The 23,722-nt window shown below is 38.1% G+C and overlaps 1 protein-coding gene across 3 annotated transcripts in view; it reads left to right on the forward strand.

Annotated features, from left to right (window-relative positions):
• Positions 1 to 23,503, forward strand: part of LOC104438610 (serine/threonine-protein kinase TOR) — a 42,652-nt gene extending 19,149 nt beyond the window's left edge. For all 3 annotated transcript variants that reach the window (XM_010051798.3, XM_010051802.3, XM_039308988.1), the window contains 33 exons: positions 987 to 1,110; positions 1,199 to 1,384; positions 1,825 to 1,977; positions 2,047 to 2,199; positions 2,686 to 2,757; positions 3,033 to 3,167; positions 3,293 to 3,351; positions 3,848 to 3,945; positions 9,961 to 10,070; positions 10,146 to 10,319; positions 10,398 to 10,463; positions 11,147 to 11,215; positions 11,308 to 11,418; positions 11,879 to 12,019; positions 12,110 to 12,238; positions 12,341 to 12,506; positions 12,577 to 12,788; positions 15,554 to 15,754; positions 16,015 to 16,128; positions 16,201 to 16,410; positions 16,644 to 16,724; positions 17,626 to 17,700; positions 17,782 to 17,848; positions 17,935 to 18,095; positions 18,248 to 18,421; positions 18,557 to 18,688; positions 18,807 to 18,890; positions 20,843 to 20,904; positions 20,979 to 21,051; positions 21,171 to 21,305; positions 21,684 to 21,842; positions 21,923 to 22,185; positions 23,136 to 23,503. In XM_010051798.3, the coding sequence (XP_010050100.2) occupies positions 987 to 1,110; positions 1,199 to 1,384; positions 1,825 to 1,977; positions 2,047 to 2,199; positions 2,686 to 2,757; positions 3,033 to 3,167; positions 3,293 to 3,351; positions 3,848 to 3,945; positions 9,961 to 10,070; positions 10,146 to 10,319; positions 10,398 to 10,463; positions 11,147 to 11,215; positions 11,308 to 11,418; positions 11,879 to 12,019; positions 12,110 to 12,238; positions 12,341 to 12,506; positions 12,577 to 12,788; positions 15,554 to 15,754; positions 16,015 to 16,128; positions 16,201 to 16,410; positions 16,644 to 16,724; positions 17,626 to 17,700; positions 17,782 to 17,848; positions 17,935 to 18,095; positions 18,248 to 18,421; positions 18,557 to 18,688; positions 18,807 to 18,890; positions 20,843 to 20,904; positions 20,979 to 21,051; positions 21,171 to 21,305; positions 21,684 to 21,842; positions 21,923 to 22,185; positions 23,136 to 23,154 (4,168 nt within the window). In that variant the 3' untranslated portion in view covers positions 23,155 to 23,503. The remainder of the gene's footprint in view (positions 1 to 986; positions 1,111 to 1,198; positions 1,385 to 1,824; positions 1,978 to 2,046; positions 2,200 to 2,685; positions 2,758 to 3,032; positions 3,168 to 3,292; positions 3,352 to 3,847; positions 3,946 to 9,960; positions 10,071 to 10,145; positions 10,320 to 10,397; positions 10,464 to 11,146; positions 11,216 to 11,307; positions 11,419 to 11,878; positions 12,020 to 12,109; positions 12,239 to 12,340; positions 12,507 to 12,576; positions 12,789 to 15,553; positions 15,755 to 16,014; positions 16,129 to 16,200; positions 16,411 to 16,643; positions 16,725 to 17,625; positions 17,701 to 17,781; positions 17,849 to 17,934; positions 18,096 to 18,247; positions 18,422 to 18,556; positions 18,689 to 18,806; positions 18,891 to 20,842; positions 20,905 to 20,978; positions 21,052 to 21,170; positions 21,306 to 21,683; positions 21,843 to 21,922; positions 22,186 to 23,135) is intronic.
• Positions 23,504 to 23,722: the final 219 nt, after the last annotated feature.

Below are 23,722 nucleotides of genomic sequence, written 5' to 3' on the forward strand. Positions count from 1 at the left end.
AGTTTTTGGAGCCGTGTCGTTTGTACAATTTGACCCCTATTAATATATTGCTTACTCTTACCAAAAAAAAAAAAAAAACTATAATGTGCTATATCGACATATAATCTAGTAAGAACACGTAGTATGAGAGGACTTTTTTAAGTAAGCAGCATGTGTTACATTTTTACTTTTGATCATATTAGTTTTCAACAACCTTATGCAATATTAAAGAACAATAATGAGTTAAAATAATTGTTTTACTAAAAAAATAATTAAACAGGAAATTGCTCTATACTCTTGTCCTTCAGTTTGATGAAAATCCTCCTTGTACGATGCTGTTAGAAAATTCGTTTGATAAGGATCAGACAGCATGGATTACGTGACCATATAACATATTTTGACTAGGACCATGTTGAAACTGTCTGAAAGAAGAAAGTTCATTTACAAGCCCTTGTGAATGTTGTAGATGATGCTTGATATGAATTGTGAGCATATTGGCAACCAGTTTAGGCTTTTAGTAGAAATTGTTTAACATGGAAATACATGTGAAGAGTATGAATCCTGATATGCCCTCTTTTGGGTATCTCTCACCGGCTGGAACTGTCCTCCCAATTCCTGATTGCATAGCCAGGGTGGCTAAGTGCACGTTGTCAATTCTGCATGGAAGGCTAAGCCTACAACAGAGGATAGTGATAATGAAAATACTTTACATACATCATTGATACCTTTTTTGACACCTTAAGATTTTGAGAGAAACTGCTGATTGATAGTGATAACAGTGCAAGTTAATTTAGGGAAGAGTTGGAATTTGGAACACCTTGTCACGAGCTAATCTGGTCCTTATTTTACTCAAGTACTGCCCGCTTCTGCGTGCAATTACCTTAATTCCGTGATTGATGATTCTTATATCTAGTTTACTATCCTCCATCTTATTTCCAGTGGAACATATCTCTCCGTGCCTCTTTGTTTTTATATGAAACTGCTTATTTGTTTATGTCAATTTGCAGAGAAATTGATGAGCTCAGGAAGGATGCTGTAGACGCACTTTGTTGTCTAGCTTATGCCCTTGGGGAGGATTTCATCATCTTCATACCATCTATACACAAACTTCTTTTAAAACACGGACTGAGGGTGCTCTGTCTAACAAACGCTTTTCTTGTAGATTGCATTCTGCTTGATACTATTTATAGATCATGATTGTGGCTAAACCTGTTTTCAGCATAAGGAATTTGAGGAGATTGAAGAGCGTGTTCAGAGACATGAACCACTGATCTCAGGGAGCAAAACTGCTCAGAAACTTAGCCATCACCTTGCTACAGAGGTGATGAGTGATCCATTGAGTGATTCAGAGAATGCTCTGTATGAAGATGCTTCTGATGCACAAAATGAGCATTGGGTTTATCAGGTATACTTTCCTCTCGCTATTAGCTAAAATGTGATGTGTGATTGTATTTAACCTTATCATAAGATGCACCGGAAGCAAGTATGGTTTCTTAGGAACAGTCTTGCATCATTTATGCAAGATGCTAAGTCTATTTAACTTATGGATCTTGTCATCTGTGATGGTGTGTAAAATTATACAATGCATATCGAGTCAAATGCACTTTATTTTATCAATGGCATGGTGGTAAATTGTTGCACACTTGCAATGAGCGTTTCATACTTTCAGGACACTTTCACTGAGGTAATTAAACTTCATAGATTTATTTTCAATCAATGCACTTTGCTGATGTTCTGGTCAATTTTCTGGACGTCATGCACTCGATGCAAGTTGAGCGCATTAACCTATCAGCTTAATTTTCAGTTTGACATTATAACAAGTTCAATCTACTTTGCACAATGAAGGTCAATGATGGTCATCTACTAAGTGCTGGGGAGGCTTCTCAATGCAGTACTAACGAAGATTGGGCTGAATGGATGAGGCACTTTAGCATTGAGCTCTTGAAACAATCTCCATTTCCAGCTCTACAAACCTGTGCAAGGTTGGCACGATTGCAGGTGAGGCTGGGAATTCTCTCCTTACGCTTTCTGGTTTTTGCACGTGGTTCTAACCATATGAGCCTACAGCCCCTTGTAGGAAAAGAATTATTCACAGCTGGATTTTGGAGCTGTTGGTTGCATTTGAGTGAATCTAGTCAAGAACATTTGATTCAGAATTTAGAGATGGCATTTTCGGCTCCAAATATTTCCGCTGAAATTCTTGCGGCACTTCTCAACTTGGTACACCTTTTCAGTTTATTCTTTAATATTAGTTTGCAATCAATACCACTGGGGCTTTGGACCTGAAGTTAATAGTGATAGAAGGAAATGAAATAAGATGACTCAGCGGGAGCTCAATAAGGCGATGGATAAATGGTTATATCTCTGTTAGTGGATTTGGTCAATCATTGAATGATCCAATAGTTGATAATGTTTTGTTTTGAGCAAAAAGGAAAGTTTTTCCTGCTTCACACTTCATCGTCATCTACTATGAGTACCGACACTTAGTTATGTGGATGAGAAATTTGAAGGATTTGGTTAATCAAATTGTGAATAAGTGCTCCTCTCCCGTATCAGTATGAATGGATGTCTGGAGCTACCTAATATAAATAAACATAACTTTGTCTATGTAGTTTAACATTAGTGGAAGCTGGCATGGTTCCACAATTTCGTCTATTCCTTTTTTGTGCATTTTAATTGATTTGAGTTAAAGAGCAATATCTGCAGGCTGAGTTCTTTGAACACTATGGGAAGCCTCTTCCTATTGACATCCGACTACTTGGTTCTCGTGCACAAAAGGTGAGGTTTTTACTTGAGCAGCAATTAAGGCCCTGGTTGGTTTTGGAATTGGGTATTTAGTGAGCCATAGGTCCATATACCATCTTATGGATGGCTGATTTGTAAATTTTTTAGATATTAGGTGAAGGCAGATTCTGCAATCCTAATATCCTCTGTTCTGATCACTTCTGACTCCTTGTTGAATGAGTCATATATTTTCTATTTGTAAAATCTCTTTACTTGACTTTACTCCATTTGTACATTTTTTTATTATTCTCGTTCTTGTTCATTTGCAGTTTCGTGCATTTGCGAAGGCACTTCATTACAAAGAAATGGAATTTGAAAGTGCACTCTCCAAGAAGATGGATGCTAATTCTGTTGCTGTAGTTGAAGATCTAATACACATAAACCATCAGCTTGACCAACATGAGGTCAGCCTTGTGTTTTAGTTTGTTGACAATCTTGATACTGCTTCTTGGAATTGGTTAGGTACATTTGCTGTTTTTCAGAATGCAATGTGATTGTTGTTCTACTGATAACTGGTTCCTGTTGTTAGGCGGCAGTTGGAATATTAACTTTTGCCCAGCAACGTCTGGATTTTCAACTGGAGTCATGGTAATGTTAAGCATGTGAATGGACCATGGATAGTGTTTGGGGTCTGATTTTAGTTTCACAATTTCTGCCATACCATAAATAATGTTTAATGTTCAACAACAAGAATTCTATAAAAGTACATATTTTTGTTTATGGCCGTTTCTATTTCTGTAAATACCAAAATGACAGAATCCGACTCTTGGCTTTAATGCAGGAAGCCATAACATGGAGAAAATATTATACGAGCTCATATATGACATCATTAGTTGATGCAGTGTATATCACCAACTCATTGGTTATCATGCACCATATGAGTTGGTGACTGATATAATTATTTTCCCCTAAAAATCGAGGCGAGAGCACCCCCCCACCCCCAAAAAAAAAAAAAAAAAAAATCCAGCCACAATGACCACACTAAAAAAGGGCACACTAGATATATTTTCTATGTCAATGGGATATGGCCATATATCTAACCCTGGATGTGACTACTTCATATCGGCTTGTCTTGTCTTGTCAGGTATGAGAAATTGCAGCGATGGGATGATGCTCTGCAGGCATATAATCTCAGGGCATCTGAAGCATCAAGCCCACATCTGGTTTTGAATGCTACATTAGGTTAGCAATGTTGTTTGTATGTCCCTAACAATACTTTGCACGTGTGTATTTCTGTGTATAGGTGTCAAGTCCAGCTCACTATGTCCTTCATTGCGATAATTGGTTGGAGATGAAATAGAATGGTTTTCACACTGTATTGTGATGAATATTTGTGAATGCTATGCCATACAAAACATATTCCTGATAGCAAACCATGAAAGAATCTGATGCATCATAAACTAAGCAAATAGATGTCATGTTCATGAGATCAATCTCCAAAAGCTTGCATGAGATATGTATAACAGTCTTTTGATGATGTGATGTGACTGGATTTTACTCACCACGCTGAGGTCACATTGATCTTACCCTGTACAAGTTTGGTCTGGTTTCATACAATTTACGTGGGAGGAAAGAATTCCTATGGATAGATTAGGGACAAAAGTCAATTTTACTTGCGAACTTTAAATGTATAGCTCTAGTTGATCAGTAGTGGATTAGGTAGAGAACACAGCTATGAATAACCCCTGCTCTTGTTGGAGATGCTGTTCATTTATCCTGTGCTATCAATGAGCCAATTCCCGGACCCATGATACAGCAAGGCATTCCCAGTTGGACCCCACACCTTAAGAGATGTTGCCTTGCTTGGCCATTCAAATTTTTCTTTTTTTCTTTTTTGTACTTAATTTATAATGATAAGTTGCTTATTTTCTTTTTTTGTCACACTTTCAGTTTACCCTACTTTCTTTGGCTCTGACTGGTCATGGCTACCTTTATTGGACAGTGTGATGCTTATCCAATTGATGATGCTGAGCAATTTTGTTGGAATGTATTAGGAAATCTTCTAGAATTTCTCCCTGATTATATTACGTGATTATATTACGTGATATTATGTGATTTGTTTTTTATTCTGATTGCTGTAAATTAGATATTGATAGATATTAGAGGCAACTTAGGATCTTTATCTATATAGGTTTCTTACCTAATTTAGATTCTCTGTTCATGTATTTATACTCATTGTAATCACTCTATGAGAGATAAGAAAACAGATTCTTTTCTTCATGGTATCGAGCCCAAAGGTCCTTCATCTATTCACCTCGAGTAATTTTTTTTTTTTTTCTTTCGTTCGATCACTATGTCGGACGAATCATCAACCACCCAATCTAACCCTCCATCACTTCTTACAAAATCCACCGAAGCTCATCCCATTCAGATCACTTCCATAAAGCTGAATGGTGATAATTTTTTCGGTGGTCTCAATCCGTTCGAATGTATATACGGGGTAGAGGAAAAAGTGGCTATCTGACCGGAGATAATGCAGAACCAGCGACAGATGACCCCACTTGGCTGTCTGGGATGCAGAGAATTCAGCGATTATGACGTGGCTGACCAACTCCATGGAAGAAGATATTGGTGCAAATTATCTGGGCTATTATACCGCAAAGGAACTCGGGATGCGGTGTGTGAGATGTATTCAGATTTGGGTAATCAATCTCAAATCTACGAGTTAACCTTGAAGCTAGGGAAGATGCGACAAGGAGAGGAAACTGTCACAAAATACTTTCACTCCTTGAAACGTTTGTGGCAGGAATTGGATGTATTCAATGATCATGAGTGGATGTGTATTGAAGATGGTAATCGATACAGGAAAATTGTAGAAGCAGAACGTATTTATGCTTTCCTAGCAGGGCTTAGAGATGAGTTTGATGAAGTACGGGGCAGAATACTTGGGAAGCAGCCTCTTCCACCTATTGGAGAGGTCTTCTCAGAGGTTCGGAGAGAAGAAAGTAGACGGGGAATAATGCTGGGCAAGTCGGCTATCGGCGGAAAGGATGGATCATTGGAAGGTTCAGCATTAACTATATTTGAAGACAAGAAGGGCCATGTTCCTACAACAATAGTTTCCGAGGCAAATATAAGCAAGATCCCCATTAACTTGCGAAGATCGGATGGGAAACCTCGTATTTGGTGTGATTTTTGCAACAAACCCCGTCATACACGGGAGACTGTTGGAGGATTCATGGCCGTCCAGCTTCTACAACTAGTGAAGCAAGGAGACCAATTTCATTTAGCCGTGATAATAAGTCTTCTCAGCGTATGCCTCCTACAGCTAATGAGGCCCTTTGCATTCTCTTTCAGCAAAGAACAACTAAACCATCTTTCGCAACTACTTCAGCCGGGTCCGTATCGGGTAATCCTACGCTTCGATTGCCCACCAAGGTAGAAATCTAAATGCCCTCTCTTGTTGTTCAATCTGTACCTTGGATCATTGATTCAGGGGCATCCGATCATATGACTAATCTTCCATATTTGTTCAAATCCTATATTCCTTGTCCGGCAACCAAAAAATTCGGATTGCCGATGGGAGTTTTTCATCTATTGCAGGCAAAGGATTAGTTCCACTTTTCCGAGTCTATTAAACTTCATAATGTACTGCATGTTCCTAAGTTAGCCTGCAGCCTCTTGTACGTTAGTAAACTTTCTAAAGAGTCTAATTGCCGTGTTGTCTTTTTTGCTTCCCATTGTGAGTTTCGGGATCAGATCTCGGGGAAGACGATTGGCAATGCTAGGATGAGGGATGGTCTTTACTATTTTGAAGAGTTTGTCTCTAATAAAAAGCTCGGGCGTATGGAACTTTCAGTTCTTCCCCTGTTCAAGAACAAATAATGGTTTGGCATCATAGATTAGGCCATCCTAGCTTTAGATATTTGAAACATTTGTTTTCTCATTTGTTCAAAGATGTGGATGTTTCTTCACTACATTGTGACAATTGTCTTTTTTCTAAAAGTCATCGTACTCATTATAATCCAAAACAGTATCGTGCATCATCTCCTTTTACTTAATCCATAGTGATGTTTGGGGTCCTTCACCCATGTCAACAAAAACCGGAAAACGATGGTTTGTTACTTTTATAGATGATCATACCCGTTTATGTTGGACATACTTGATGAGCGCCAAATCTGAAGTTGAGTCATTGTTCAAAAAATTTTATCAAATGGTTATGACTCAATTCCGTACTACTATTAGTATTCTTCGTACTGATAATGGTACTGAATATTATAACCAATTTTTGGGAGTTTTTGACAGAAAAAGGCATCATTCACCAGTCAACTTGCCGAACTACACCCCAACAGAATGGCATTGCTGAACGCAAAATCGCCATCTCCTTGAAGTATCGCGTGCCCTCTCGTTTTTCAATGCATGTACCTAAATACTTATGGGGGGAAGCTGTGCTAACAGCATCTTATCTAATTAATAGGTTGCCTACTCGGGTATTAAATTACACTACTCCCTTAAATTGTTTCAAAAAAGTGTACCCCACAGCTCGTATTTTTTCTGATATTCCTCTAAGGGTGTTTGGTTGCACTACATTTGTCCATCTCCCAATTCAGTGTCGATCTAAATTAGATCCTCGGGCTGAAAAGTGTGTGTTTATAGGGTATGCACCTAATCAAAGAGGTTACAAGTGTTACAATCCACATACTGGTAAAACTCATATCACTATGGATGTAACATTTATCGAGTCACAACCGTTTTTTTCTAACAAATCTCTTCAGGGGGAGAATGGCGAAGTTAGTGAAGAGATTAACTCTCCTGTCCTTCCTAATCCTTTGTTTGAATCTTCGAAAACACCTCGCCAAATCTTGATGTGTCAAAGATAGGGGAGAAAAAGTTCAAGATCACAATGTGATCAATAAGCCCGAGCTTCAGGTTTATACTAGAAGGAAAACTCTTCAAAATATTGCAGATCGAACTTTGTCCTGGAGCCTCATCCGTCTACAATCCCGAGAGATGATCTCTTGCCTTCGTCATCGAGGTGATCCTAGTAGTACTCTTTTTCCCTCCATTCCTATCTTAAATTCTGATACTAATGCTTCTAATCTTGATATGCCTATAGCTCTTAGAAAAGGAGTTAGATCATGTACTAAGCATCCTATATCAAAACATGTGTCATTCCAAAAGTTATCTCATCATCATAGAGCATTTGTGTCAAATCTGTCTCACATATCTATTCCTAGAAATATCCATGAAGCTTTGAAGGATCCAAAGTGGAAGATGGCTGTTGAGGATGAAATGCTTGCACTTAAGAAGAATGGCACATGGGAGTTGGTTGATACACCAGAAGAAAAAAAGATCGTTGGCTGTAAATGGGTATTTACTGTAAAATGTAAACCCGATGGGAGTGTTGAGCGGTATAAAGCAAGGTTAGTGGCAAAGGGGTTCACTCAGACTTATGGAGTAGACTATCGGGAGACTTTTGCCCCGCTTGCCAAGATAAATTCTGTTCGAATTTTACTATCTTTGGCTGCTACATTTGATTGGCCCTTACATCGGTTAGACGTGAAGAATGCATTCTTGAATGGTGACTTGGAGGAAGAAGTGTTTATGAGTTTACCACCAGGTTTTGCGAAGCGAAGGCAAAGTTTGCAGATTAAAAAGTCGTTGTATGGACTTAAACAATCTCCAAGAGCGTGGTTTGAACGATTCGGGAAGGTGGTTAAAAGATTTGGCTATCACCAAAGTCAAGGAGACCACACTCTATTCTATAAACACTCAAAGGAAGGTAAGCGTGCAATTCTAATCGTCTATGTTGATGATATAATATTAACTGGTGATGACAAAGTTGAGTTGAAAAGCTTGCAAGAGAAGTTGGCTGAGGAGTTTGAAGTTAAGGATTTGGGTGCCTTGAAATATTTTCTTGGAATAGAATTTGCGAGATCCAAAAGGGCATTTTTATAAACCAACGCAAATATGTTCTTGATCTGCTTAAAGAGACAGGTCTATTAGGATGTAAAGCAGCAGAGACCCCGTGGAACCAAATATGAAGCTTGAACTTGCCAAGGCTGAAGAAGTAATAGACCGAGAAAGGTATCAAAGGCTTGTTGGTCGACTTATTTACTTATCTCATACTCGACCTGATATATCGTTTGCTGTAAGTATGGTGAGTCGGTTCATGCACTCACCGGGGCCAAGGCATTTTGAAGCGGTATATAGAATTTTACGCTACTTGAAGGGAAGTCCTGGTAAGGGTCTAATGTTTGAAAAACATGGACATCTGGAAATTGAGGTGTTCAGCGATGCAGATTGGGCTGGAAGTACTATGGATAGGAGATCTACTTCAGGCTACTGCACGTTTGTTGGTGGTAATTTAGTCACTTGGAAGAGTAAAAAGCAGAGTGTGGTGGCAAGAAGTAGTGCTGAAGCTGAATTTCGATCAGTAGCACATGGTGTATGCGAAGTTATGTGGATTAAAGGTATCTTAGATGAACTACAAATTCCAAGTTCCATACCAATGAAAGTATATTGCGACAATAAGGCAGCAATCGCAATTGCTCATAATCCCGTGTTACATGAACGGACAAAGCATGTGGAAGTTGATAAACACTTCATCAAAGAAAAACTTGATAGCGGACTAATTTGTATGCCGTATATTTCAAGTGATGATCAGACTGCTGACATTCTGACCAAGGGATTACATAGAAGGCAATTCATTCGTCTAGTGAACAAGCTGTCTATGGAAGACATCTTCAAGCCAGCTTGAGGGGGAGTGTTGGAATGTATTAGGAAATCTTCTAGAATTTCTCCTGATTATATTACGTGATTATATTACGTGATATTATGTGATTTGTTTTTTATTCTGATTGCTGTAAATTAGATATTGATAGATATTAGAGGCAACTTAGGATCTTTATCTATATAGGTTTCTTACCTAATTTAGATTCTCTGTTCATGTATTTATACTCATTGTAATCACTCTATGAGAGATAAGAAAACAGATTCTTTTCTTCAAATTTAATGGTCCTCTTTCTCATAAATTAGGTTTTGATGTTCGGTCCGGGTGCTTGCTTTACTAGATTGATATATATTTTAAACAGTCATTAGGCAACACTTTGTTTCTCATTCCTAGCTCCATTCATGGGTGCTTGAGCTTGGATTCTTATGTTGTAGGTCTACTAGATTTTATAAATATTTTAAACAAGCGTTAGGCAGAACTTTTTGTTTCAATCCTTGCTGGTATTCACATGTATATTTTTGCAGGCCAAATGCGATGCCTTGCAGCATTAGCTCGATGGGAAGAACTCAACAACTTGTGTAAAGAATATTGGACCCCTGCTGAGCCAGCTGTCCGTCTAGAAATGGCACCAATGGTTGGGATTTTGTTCATATCAATGTTCCCTTCTTATCCTTTTTGCATTTGTTTAATTTTGGTTTGTTATTGATAGGCCGCTACTGCTGCTTGGAACATGGGACAGTGGGATCAGATGGCAGAGTATGTCTCTAGATTGGACGATAGTGATGATTCGAGGCTTGGATGTTTGGTTAACTCTGCTGCTAGTGGTGATGGTAGTAGCAATGGCACGTTCTTTAGAGCTGTCATTTCTGTGCGCAGAGGAAAGGTAATATACACTGCACTTCTGCTCTTATTTCTAGTTGACTGGCTGTATTCAGCTTTGATTTCTTGTTTTTGATGGCAGTATGATGAAGCACGTGAATATGTTGAGAGGGCCAGAAAGTGCTTGGCAACTGAGCTTGCTGCTTTGGTGAGTTCCTTAAATCTTGAAAGCTTGATCTTTTTTTTTTTTTAAATCTTCTCAACCAAGATTTTAATATTCACCTGCTGCTGCGCTTCTCTTATGGGCATGTTCTGTCAATGTGACATTTACATTTTTTCTTGTTGTTACTCTGGTTGACAGAAAAGTGACACTATTTTCCTTTTTGTGATTATCTTCAATTTTACATCTATGTTGGTTTATTAGAATGTGAGTCATGGTGAAGATGTTTGTTAGAGACATTTTATGGCTCATAAAAGTTCCGTTGCATGGCTTCCATCGAGGCCTCTTTGCTTAGGATCGGTTTTCAGTAGTCATTGCATTTTAATCACATAAGAAATGACATATTGACTTAGAAGCATCTGAAGTTGGCATCTTGCATGACCTTCCTTGTTATGTCTTGGATGCTCATTAAAAGGTTTCTTTAGATCTATTAGATGGCGTAACGAAATAGTATCTGTTGTCATAGGAAGAGAGTGTTTTGAACACGATGGGTATGTAACTTCCAGCTTCTTCCTAATTTTTCAAGGTCTCTTTAATTTGTTACTGTTTTATTCTATTCAGATCTTAGTAATTTTTCCCCAGATAATTTGTTCATATATTTGAAGAAGTTCAATTTATATGTATTCTTTCACCATTTTTTTTTCAATTTATATGTATTGACACCTGCTTAGGTCTTGGAGAGCTATGATCGTGCTTACAGCCACATGATACGTGTTCAGCAGCTCCTGGAACTGGAAGAGGTTTGACCGATCTCATCATTTATAACAGCAAAGCTCGTCGAATAAATCAAGCGTGATACTGCTTATTGTGACATGGCAAAAGATCTTAACAGGTCATTGAATATTGTACTCTTCCTGTGGGGAACTCTGTTGCTGAAGGACGACGAGCCCTCATACGAAATATGTGGACTGAGCGCATAAAAGGAGTGAAAAGAAACGTTGAGGTAGGCTCCTATGTAACTCTCTCAGTGTAGGATTCTTTCCATCTAGCACACCTGCATTAATATAAGTAGCCATCAAGGCAATTACACCACATCATCTTGCCTGGTGGGGAGTAAAAGAAAAGGCACAAATAGTGCATTTGTGGTGCCTAGAGTAGTCGAAATCGTACCGATTAAATGTTTGAGTATTTCAACATAATTGATGATCTGATTGGAAGATATATCTTAGGTTTTAATCAATGGAAACTATAGTTTAATAATCTAATTATCCAGCACTTTGGGACTGGTTTGCTGGAACTTACATGATATCATTGTCAAGTTATGTCCAAAGTACTATTCACTTTGCTAGAAGTTCCTCTTACATGTATCTCCGTTAAGCCTGAGTTCTGTATTTTGTTATTTTACTGCTGTTATTGGTGGAGTCTTTGTTCTCTCACCCTGTCATAATGCTTAAAATTAACAGGTGTGGCAAGGTCTCTTGGCAGTCAGAACTCTAGTCCTACCTCCAACAGAAGATATGGATACATGGCTCGAATTTTCGTCTCTTTGTCGAAAAAATGGACGAATTAGTCAGGCTAGATCAACCTTAATAAAAATCTTGCAGGTTGGGCTATCTTTTAAAGCAGTGAAACAAGCAGGCATGCCATATGGAGTTTTTTTTTCCTGATCTGACATGTTTGGTGAAACTAACCAGTTTGATCCCGAATCATGCCGTGACAATTTGGGGTTCCAAGTTCCTCCACAAGTAATGCTAGAATACTTGGAGCTGCAATGGTCTCTTGGCGAGGATCTGAAGCAAAAGGATGCATTTCTTAAGCTTCAGGTCCAACGAATTTCTTTTCATGGAATTATGTGCAATTGCTTAACCTAAGTACCATTCTGATTCTGTTACTGCTTTCGCTTGGCCAACAATTTTCCTTTACAGAGTTTGGCTGTAGAGCTCTCAAGTATGCGGAATGTTCAGACTGTTTCTCCAACAAATCTGACAGGGGATAAAAGTCCAAGCGTGCCACTCCTCGCACGTGTATATCTCAAACTTGGTACTTGGAAATGGAGACTTTCTCCTGGGCTAGATGACGAATCTATAGAAGGTAGTTGTTACTTGTTAGTTCACGCTGTAAAGATCCCTTGGGCCATTCTATAAAATATCTTTGCGTGCAGAAAGTCTTAGAGCATTTAAGAGTGCCACTCAGTGTGCATCAGAGTGGGCAGAAGCATGGCATACATGGGCATTGTTCAATACAGCTGTGAGCTCACACTACACCTTAAGAGGTTGTCTCGATGTTGCAGCGCAATATGTTGTGGCAGCATTAACTGGATATTTTCAGACAATTGCTTGTGCAGCTAATGCAAAAGTTGATGATTGTTTACAGGTAAATAAGTTTTTTTTTCTTGTTTCAAATATTTTCAGATGCTGTCCTCAATAACAACTTAAATCCTTATATGATCTATGATGGCTTAGTTCTTCTATTAGATTTCAAGACACATTTTCTAACCATCTGAGGTGACTTTTTTTTCCCTTTGGACTTTGTTTGATTTGCGGAAGATGAATGATTTGGAAAATATATATATTTTTTAATAACTACTACTTGTATCGCTTAAAATGATTAGTCAATGAAACATATTTTCATTACCGACGACAATTTATGTCTAAACAGTTTTGTGAATAATGAAAATATTATTTTTGTAAGTGATTGTTTTTAGGAAAATATTTTCCAAATCATTCATTTTCCACGAGACAAACGGAGCCTTAATGAGACTGTAAAATTGTAAATCTAGATTTTTCAGCTCATTAATTTTATGTTGGATTAATAAACTATGCATTTTGCATGTACTTGGACATGAGTGATGTCTAGTTATTGCTCACTTATTGTTTGTGACTTTCATTGAGGATTCTTTGAAGAATTTAATTATCTTTGCTTCTTGCAACCACGATCCATGTGCCGTGTGCCATGTGGTATTTGATAAATGATTAATAAAGTAAAAGCTATTTGAGAGAGAGACCCTGATCATGTACATATCATTGCAATTACTACAAGGGATTAGCACATGAAAGTTTAGCAATATCTTACAAAGTGAAAATAGTCAACCCCATAAACTTTAGTGTTGACACCTAAATTTTGGCTATCATAGTTACTCCTCCATCTCATAAGAAAATTAAGGGTCAACCCCTACCCAGAACAAAATATCACCACATAGTTTGTGTTTGGATTATAGGTACTACAAACATTTCTATTTAGTAATAGTATGTTCGCATAAATTACATTTTGGTTGGTCCGGTCACAAAGTGCCTTGCAATTAGCCCAAAGTGTTGCATGGGTTTAAGGAGAGTCACTAGCTTATTGGAGGCCATAAGAGGAGGAATTTGGCCGCATGGGGATGTTCTAAACTAAGAGTGTGGATTCCTCAATCAAATTTGGAAAGCAATAAGGCATATTCTATGCAAATTTCGGCCACATAAGGTATAAGAGAGGGAAATATCCCAATTTCCTAGTGGTATGTATGCTTGATTTTAAAATAGGAAAGTATAATATATGTTGTTCTTACTAGAAAGCCCTAGACCTAGGGCTATATAAGCATCTTATTCCATCAAAAAACGATACGATACAATAGACACTCACAAAATACACAGAGAACATCACACATGAGTATATGTGAAATTACAACATGAATTTTAATATAGGAAATTCTAAATTAAGAAACATGTTTGAAGGCAATCTAAGTCCTAGATGCAATGAATATAACATATGATTCCCATGCCACAACTATCAAAAATCACATATCGTCAATATCTATTAATGATATACCATATTGCATGTAATCTAGAGAGTTACATATTATTAAGGTTAACTTTTAATAATCATACCTTGTAGATAACATTAAGTAGTTAGTGGGTCATACGCTTGTAGTTTACTGTTGAAAGAAAATATTAGCATCGCATCATTAAACCTCTATTTTTTATAATAGGTAAGGGTCATCAGGTCATGCTTGGTGTCCTGGGATTTAGTTCCCTGTTTTTATGAAGGAAATATATAAGAGATAGCATTCTATATAATTTGCATAATAGGATTAATCCAATGTTAATTCTATCTCATGTCATAGTAGTCATGCCATATCAGTAGTATTGCATATAGGTTGCATTTAAGTAATAAATGTCATTTAGAATGTGCATACTTATAGCATGTAAAGTCTTGTATATGGAAAGTTCATCCTAAACAAGAAAATTCAAAGAGAGTTAGACATTGCATTTTATGTGTGTCATCTCATATTTCTGAACTATAAGAACTGCACATGCCCCTCAGCTTTCAGTCTATTAGTCTCTCCTGATGCTCTTGAGGAAAATTGTCTGTCCATATGCATCACCACCAGAATCAACATTAGCATTGTTCTTGGATGGCTTTGCCTGTGGTTTCAAGCAAGTTCCCTGAATATCTCCCGGTTCACCATTGTGAAGGCAACCTCCCCCTTTGGCTTTACCTTCATGTCTGCCATTTCTGCCTCTATTGTGTTCTGCAGAACTTCTGAATTGTTTGACTCATCAAAGAAGAGGTGTCACTTCATTCCCTATCTAGTGGGCGGTTCTCTCAAAACCCATACCACACATTGACATGCTCCTGTAATGGAGCCAATATGAGGGTCGGTCAAGATTTGTGATCAGAACAAGGAGAAACCATTTCCTGATCCAGAATAAAACTGCCATGACCACCAACTGTTCTGTTTATCTTTCACCTACTGTTTGCCACTAAAACCCTTGCTCCTTTTTTGAGAGACTCAACATGTGCTTGTGGATGAAAAACAAAGTATGGGAAAATGAATATTACAGAAGGAACCTCTATTTAAATTTAGGCAAAGCATCTGTTATTAAGTTTCTTTGGTTAAATGAGTCTCCTAGTTTGGGGGTTCTCTAAATTATGTGTGCTTCATTGCAGGTTTTCCTACCTACGCAATCTATGTGGTAACCCTATAGTATGGTACCTCTGCATTACTTAATGAATTTAATCAGAGCTATTAAATCACTACACCTCGTAAACTGTTCCTTTTGGAACATTATAGTAACTTTTTTATAGATCATGGCAAAAGGATTCATTTTCTCATTGTATCATCACGAATAGACAGCTCATTCCATCATTTGTTTCAGGATATACTACGCCTACTCACACTATGGTTTAACCATGGGGCTAGCGTAGATGTTCAAATGGCCATGGAGAAAGGATTTGCTCTTGTAAATATCACCACATGGCTGGGTGTGCTGCCACAAGTAATTGCCAGGATCCATTCAAATTACCATGCTGTGCTCATCCGGTCACTTTTAGTTCGCATAGGACAGAGTCATCCGCAGGTTTGAATAATGCTTTTGAAGCACAGCCTATTACTACCGATCCCCCTATTATTGCCTGTATGAGGTTCTCTTGTATTTTTCCTTTCAATATTACTCAGAGGCATTTATGTCTTGCTAAGAGTGAGGCTGGAGGAGATGTGTACACTTCAAATGCATATTGGCTTCAGCATGGTGTTATTGATTCTATCTGGATCATCTGTGTTTTTTCTTCACTAGCCATGTGAGAAATATGTACTGAAGTATTTTAATGTTCTTCTTAGGCCCTCATGTACCCACTTCTGGTGGCATGTAAAGCAGCGAGCAAGTTGCGGAGGGCTGCAGCTCAGGAAGTTGTTGACAAAGTACGGCAGCACAGTGGTGTGCTTGTAGATCAGGTGATAAGTGCTTTAATACAGTAAATTACCTATGTGCATGGTGGTGATCTTGAAGGGAAACTTTGGTGACAGGCGCAACTTGTGTCAGAGGAGCTCGTCAGGGTTGCACTTCCAGTACTCTGGTATGAAAAGTGGAACGAAGCATTGGAAGAGGCTAGGAAACAGTTTATAGGGGAATATAACATTGAAGCAATGTTAAAGGTGCTGGAGCCATTGCATGAGTCCCTCATGGAGGGAGCTGAGAAAAGCAATATAACCATCTATGAGAGGGCATTTATAAAGGTTGTGCCATAAATTGTTAACTGGCAGATAGATATTTCTTATCTCCACTAGAATGTCTAGTCTTTTATGTAGTCAGGGTGCTTGCTTGTGAACAGTTTGGACTCCTAATCTTCTTCATCCGTCTTGCTTTTATTTATTTCTGTGAACCTGAATATTTTTATTTTAACTTCTCTTGGATGCCAGTAAATATGGAATATAGTGTTTATTTAGATGTTCATACCCTTCCAATTCAGGCTTACTATGTGGAGTTGATGGAGGCATATGATTGTTGCATGAGATATAAGAGAACGGGTAAAGATGCTGAGATTAGAAAGGTAAATATCCATCATGCTTAAAATTGGGCATTCTTCCTTGTAGAAAAAATTGTCTTTCTACAATTACATATTTTTTCCAATTTTTTTAGGAAATAGTATCTTGTTTGGTATGGGGCTTTGATAATGCATGTAATTACAGCTTTTGCTGAAGTGACATGTTATTCATGTAATATCCTGAGCTTATGTCACTGCACTCCTTGCAAAGTAACTGACCTCTTTTTTGTTGTTTCTGGTTTGATCCTTCACTTTTGAGCTCCTCATGACATCTAACTTTGAATTATTCAAATGGAGAGTTTATTGTTGGGATGGAAATGCGATACTCTGAAATTATTTTGTGTTTGCATCAAGTATTTAGATGGTAGAGTATAAATCTGTTTGTTTTGGTGCTTTCTGCATGAAGACAGCTTTCAGCAATTTCCTTTTTACTGTTTTCTTACATTTTCTTGGCCATAAACCATTTTGTTACCTAAAGATGACTCTTTTGCATATGTAAATGGGCAAAATGATGGTGACAAAATATCTATGGCAAAATGATGGTGACAAAATATCTATCTTATCTTTATGGTCCTACTCAAAAAAATATAACACAAATGCTCCCAGTTACCAAATAAGGTTTGAATGTAGCTTTATTTGCCAACAGTCGTAATATTCAACTGGATATGATTCCAGTTGTATATTAATATGGCCTTGCTAGTTGCTATGCCTTCGAAAAAATTCACATAGGGCAGAGTTCTTAGCCAAGTTTAGGGAAAGAGCAACTGATTTGATGTAAGCCTCTTCCCTGTCTCCTCTCACTCATGGTTCATCCCGGTTGATGACAGATTTTACAAATATCAATTTGTTCTCATGTTATGCGACAGAAAAGTTATGTTTTTTATATTTTGTGCTATATTGTGGCCAGGCATGGGATCATTATAAATGTGTATACATGTGTATCAAGGAGCAGCTTCCAAGTCTTACCAATCTGGACCTCCAGGCAAGAAGAATATTGGTTTGTCATTAATATTACGCTCAACATCATTACCAAGGCACTAACTACTTTTATCTGGATTTTTAGTTTGTCTCTCCTAAGCTGTTAGAATGCTGCAACTTGGAACTGGCAGTGCCTGGGACATACCGTGCAGGTGAAAGAGAAAGCTAATCACGAATTTCTTGTTGAGGGGGAGATTAATTGCTCATAATTATACCCAACTCGATGTTTGTTTGCCAGATGCACCACTGGTGACTATTGCATCATTTAGTCCCAAGCTGCTTGTCTTCACTTCTAAGCAGAGGCCCAGACAATTAACTATTCACGGGAGCAATGGTGAAGAATATACTTTTTTACTGAAGGGTCATGAAGATTTACGTCAGGATGAACGTGTCATGCAGGTTCATCTGCATTTTCCCTTTCAGTTATCTCTTCCCGTGCCAGTTATCAGACATTAGTCACAGTCTTGTGTCTTTTTTCTTTTTGGTTTTTCTGACACTGTTTCTCTATGTCAAGTGGGAATTTGTGTCCTAATGAAGTATCTTCCTGTCAGCTTTTTGGTCTAGTTAACACTTTGATGGAAAATTCTAGCAAAACATGTGAAAGAGATTTGCGTATACAAAGATATTCCGTTATTCCATTGGATCCCAATAGTGGATTAATTGGATGGGTCCCCAATTGCGATACTCTGCATCAACTGATACACAAGCATAGAAATTCCAGAGAGGTCAGTTCAATTCTCCAAGATACTTTCTTTTGTCCGTGAAATCTGTACTTTTTAATTTCCCTTTTCTCTGCCTAAGTGGTTTTGTGTGGTCAAAGCTGCACTCTTCTTATATATATATTCTCTTCTTGTTACCAGATCCCCCTTGATCAGGAGTTTAAATACTTGGAGAGTTTTGCCCCGGAAAACTATAATCTTTTGCCCCTCTTAGCTAAAGTTGAAGCTCTTGAGCATGTGCTACAGAAGACAGAAGGAGACGACCTCAAAAAAGTAATGATTCTGTTTTAACAGGCTTTGAAAAGAGGAACAGAACGAGGGTGGTATTTGAACCTTTTGTTGTCTAAACTGGTGGTTATGGGCTCATGAGGTCCTCCTTGATTTTTGCTAGATTCTTTGGTTAAAGAGCCGCAATTCTGAGGTTTGGCTGGAGATGCGGACAAATTTTACTCGGAGCTTGGCTGTCATGAGCATGGTACGTGCTTTCCACTGTTAAGGGAGATTCTGTTGCTTTTAGGAAAAGAAGGAAGAAAGGATTTCTTCTCTCTTTTTTGGCTCTTGAACAGTGTTAGAAGTGTTACCATGCATGATATGTTTACGGGATTTATCATGCCCTAATGGACATGTGGTTGCCTTTCACCTAATAGTTTAAACTTTTGGGATGGAAATTTTTTACATACAGGAAAAGTCTTAACTTTTAAGGAAAAAAAGGAAATATGACACTGTGTTCTAGGCTGTCATTTTCCAGGACTTTGCTATGCTGTGTAACATATTGTCAGTGTGTTATGTAGAATATTTCCATCATTGATCCTAGGGCTTTCTCTTTAATTTGTTTTTTTAATAAAGCCAAGCCTCATATATGATCCGAATCACTAGCTTCTCACATATAGGAGTATGTAGACTGATTTTGAATAGTCGGGTACAGGAAACCTTCACATTTAGCCCATCACTGGAGAACCCACACGTCAGTTATGTCTTAACTTTCTTTTTCATTAGGTAAAGAAAATATGACTAAAAGGCACCAAGGGGGTGCCAACCCATATGCAAAAAGAGCTCAGTTACAAGACAAGCCATCTAGAATGTCAATTAAAGCATTTACATCCTCCACACATAATTTTCCACTATATCAAAAGGATAAGATTTTGAACCAACTTTCAATAATTACAAAAACGGGCATTTCCTCTCCAGTGAAAGCTCTCTTATTCTGCTCTTTCCAGATCAACCAAAAAAAGCAAGAGGGATTGAAGAAATCATCCTTTTTTAGCACAGGCAAAAGAAGACCTTGCATGCCCATTACTCTTGTTCAATAGATCCTCCTATAACCTAAGAAAGCCTAGTGCATGCATAAGTGGCTGCCCAAATCATTCTTATCCACGGACAGTGAACGAGGAGATGTCTCACTGTCTATGCCTCACTTGCAAAAATAACATCCATTAATTAGCACAATCCCTCTTTCTGCAAATTGTTTGATGTGAGAATACATTCTCAAGACGTTTCCCAAACAAAAAATGAAACTCTGTTCAGTACTCTCACTTCCCAAATAGCTCCCCAAAGAAAAGCCTCCCTGCCACCAATATCCTTCTTTTCAAGTAAACTACAATAATACTTCAGAGGAAAAGTTCCATCTCTACCACTACTACAAGGCAAGGTAACCACACTATCGAGGGAACTCTTAGAAATATACAACAATTAAAAACAAAAACTGACAAAAGATTCAAGTTCCCAATATTGGGCTTGTCTTGTAAAATCAATCTCCCAAGTGATTCTCCCTTCAAAGGAATGACAACAATCCATACACTCCGCCTCGTTCCTAGTGATGTCAAAGGGTTCAGGAAAATGATCCCCGAAAGACATTCCCTCAGCAAGTGTCAAGCCAAAATTGTCCGCTTAGCATTTCCCGTAATAGGATCATATAAGTAACAAATTGACTCCACTCAGCTCCAATCCACCTCCAAGCACCACACCCATGAGCTCATCTTCTCTTTTGGAAATTCAACCAGTTCTTGCAAGGCCAGACTTAGCAACAACAAATTGCCTGCAAAGATGATCATTTTCAACATTGAACCGTCATAATCATTTGCTTTAAACAAACCTTGTTCAGCCATAAAAGAGACTTTATTCCAATACCACTGTTACAAGAAGATTGCTTTATTGCTTTCGAATTTAGCAGATCAAACTTACGTGCCTCATTGCAATCCCCTCACAAAAATTTATTGCGAGTGTTCTCCAGCCTTTTGGCAATTGAACAAGGGACGGGAAAGAGAGGTGTAATAGATCAGGACCCCGGCAGGGCTTTTTTAATAAAAAATTATTCCTATTACTATCAGTTTGACAAGAACTCAGCCCCCTTAGTTATGTCTCAACTTGTCATGATTGAAATTTACAGAGGGAAATGCTGAAGTTTACATATTCTGGGTTGCATTTCAGGTAGGCTACCTTCTTGGCTTAGGTGATCGACATCCGGGCAACATTATGTTGCACCGTTACAGGTAACTCAAGTGAAGCATGAAAAAGTATTGAACTTCAAATTCAAAGTATGAAGTAAGTTTCTTGCTTTTTGCAGTGGAAAGATCGTGCACATTGATTTTGGGGACTGTTTTGAAGTTTCGATGAACCGAGAAGAGTTTCCTGAAAAGGTATATCTAGTATGCTCGATGCCATGTCACAATGCAAGCTTGCAAACAAAGCTTGGTGATTGTGTTTGTGCATAAACTAAATTGGATAAGCTCTTTGATACGGTGAATTTTGTTAACAGGTCCCATTCCGCTTGACCAGAATGCTTGTGAAAGCAATGGAGATCAGTGGCGTAGAGGGGAACTTCCATTCAACATGTGAAAATGTGATGGAAGTGCTTCGAACAAATAAGGATAGTGTAATGGCAATGATGGAGGTATAACTTTTAGATTGCTTCTCTTGTTTCTGGGTGATTCAGCTGTGTCTTAGCTTGGAACACAGTATAATATCATACTATGTATAGTTGCTTATATATGCCGTAAACTAAGTATATCATATGTAAATATAGGGACAGTGGACTAATGGTTTGATTAGTTTGCTGGTAGTCCGCAAAGAAGAGAAGATTTGCTTCCCTAGAACGTTGAATTGGTCATCTCGTCTTTTTTATTTTCCTTTCTAGCTCTCTTTTTTCTATTTTTGAAATTTTCAATACGCATATCTAAAGTTTCAAGTTGTAGTTATGTCAAGAAGTTGCTAATTGTGCTCATGAAGCACTATTCAGTTGAATTGATTATCTCCTTAAAACTTCTTTCAGGCTTTTGTACATGATCCACTTATAAATTGGCGTCTTTTTCCCAAACTATCAATGCTTGCTAGTGCTCATGTCCCCTCTATTATGAATTCTGAAGAATCTTCTCAAAGTAGAGAGCTTGCTCAGCCACAGCGTGGTGCCCGGGAAAGGGAACTTCTTCAGGTAGGCAGAAGTTCAGTAGAGTAAGAACTTTGAAACTACCAGAATCTGTTTGATGCTCACATTAGGTTAATTTTGTCTAGGCCATTGATCAACTCGGTAATGCAAATGAGGTGCTAAACAAACAAGCTGTGGCAGTCATGGCTCGGATGAAAGATAAACTTACTGGCCGTGACTTCTCCAACTCTTCATTTTCCAGCATCTCTAAGCAACATACCTTGAACCGCTGCAACTTAACTTCAGGGGATTCTCATGAAGTTGATCACGGTTTATCTGTTAAGCATCAAGTTCGAAAGTTGATTGCTCAAGCTACATCTCATGAAAATTTGTGCCAGAATTATCTCGGGTATGGTGCCGTCAATTTCACTTTGTTGATTTATGCTGATACTTTATTTCATCTTTTAAATGCTTATGGTTTCTGATGCAAATGTTCTGGGGCTTGACTTGATCAGTATTAGTGGTTGGGTAGTTTGGGCTTGGACTAGGGTTTTGGTTTGATTTGCCCCACCATTCCTGTATACTCTCTTGAATAGTATGATCATAGTCTACTGGTGAAGAGGGATGCCCTCCAAGGCCTTGAACTTCAAAGCTAAAAATATCAATATCATGCTCATGTTACGATTCTAAATCTCAGCAAATGTTTGCTGATCTGGAATATGGTGGTGGCTACTGTATAATAGGTTTTGTGTGTTACAGTATCTGTTCTTTGGCATTGTAAGTTCTGAGAATTTTGTTGTGAGTTCAGAAGGGTGTGTTTTTCTGCAAGAGCTTTTGGAAGCTACACATATCAGGAGCCCAGTTTTCTGATGTTTGCTTTGCTTGTCCGACAGTTTAGACCGTCACTGGACTGACTTAATTATGAGCTTGTTTATCGTATTTGTAGGACTTTTTCTAATTGAGCAACTGCATCGTATACTTTTACATTCTCATCTAATATCTCATTTTAAAACCTAAGCAATGTGTCTCATAACTGATCTTAGATGAACATAACTATTCCAATATGTACTGTACTCAATAAGCAATGCTCGGGTGGGGTCTGCAATTAGTCTTGTTTCACGTAGGAAGTGTTCATAATGTGGAAGCCTGTGATTTTCGACTTCTTTTCGTATTTGATGCTGGGGTCATGAATCTTTTCTTGTTAGACCATGTAATCAATTGTCCATTGTCTCTTGCTCCCATCGTCTCTTGCTCCCATTGTCATTGAATCCTTGTTCTGTTGGACTTATCGCTCATCTGTGCAATCCTTTACTACTATTTTTTTCTGTTCTAATTGTCTGAACAATTTGCTTTTTGCAGGTGGTGTCCTTTCTGGTGAGTTCAAGAAAATCATACAAATGTCTTGTACATAGCTGGGTTTCAGTGTCTTGTACATAGCTGGGTTTGAGTGTATCTTGTACATAGCTAAATACATTGGTCTTGTAAATTATGTACAGAAATACATAATGTATTTGCGCAGTCTAAATTAATAGAAAGATGGGTAGTGTGAATGTCAAGAAGCAACTTCTAAAGCATTTTGTGTCTACGGCGACTAACACCAAAGGCTCGGCCAATGACGATTGTTGATAGGACATTTGCCTATCCTAGATTATGCTATGTCATATGCAAGTCCTGGTTTTTGTGAATGACTCGAGATAATCTTTGGGTCTGAAATTTTTATCCTTTTTTTTTAAAAATAAGTCGAAAGATTGATATAAGTTGGGAACATGTTGCGACGTGTGCCAAGTTTTTTGTCAGGGACACTCGGGACATACATGATGCGACTCATTTATCTTGGAAGGCCTGATGAACTTAGATAAAGGCAATGGCATGTATTGTGCAGATCGGTTGAACCGAAGGCTCAAACTATCATGTCAATAATGATTTTCAATACTAGCAAGTTGCAC

Source organism: Eucalyptus grandis, chromosome 3, assembly GCF_016545825.1.
Source record: "Eucalyptus grandis isolate ANBG69807.140 chromosome 3, ASM1654582v1, whole genome shotgun sequence".
NCBI lineage: Eukaryota > Viridiplantae > Streptophyta > Magnoliopsida > Myrtales > Myrtaceae > Eucalyptus > Eucalyptus grandis.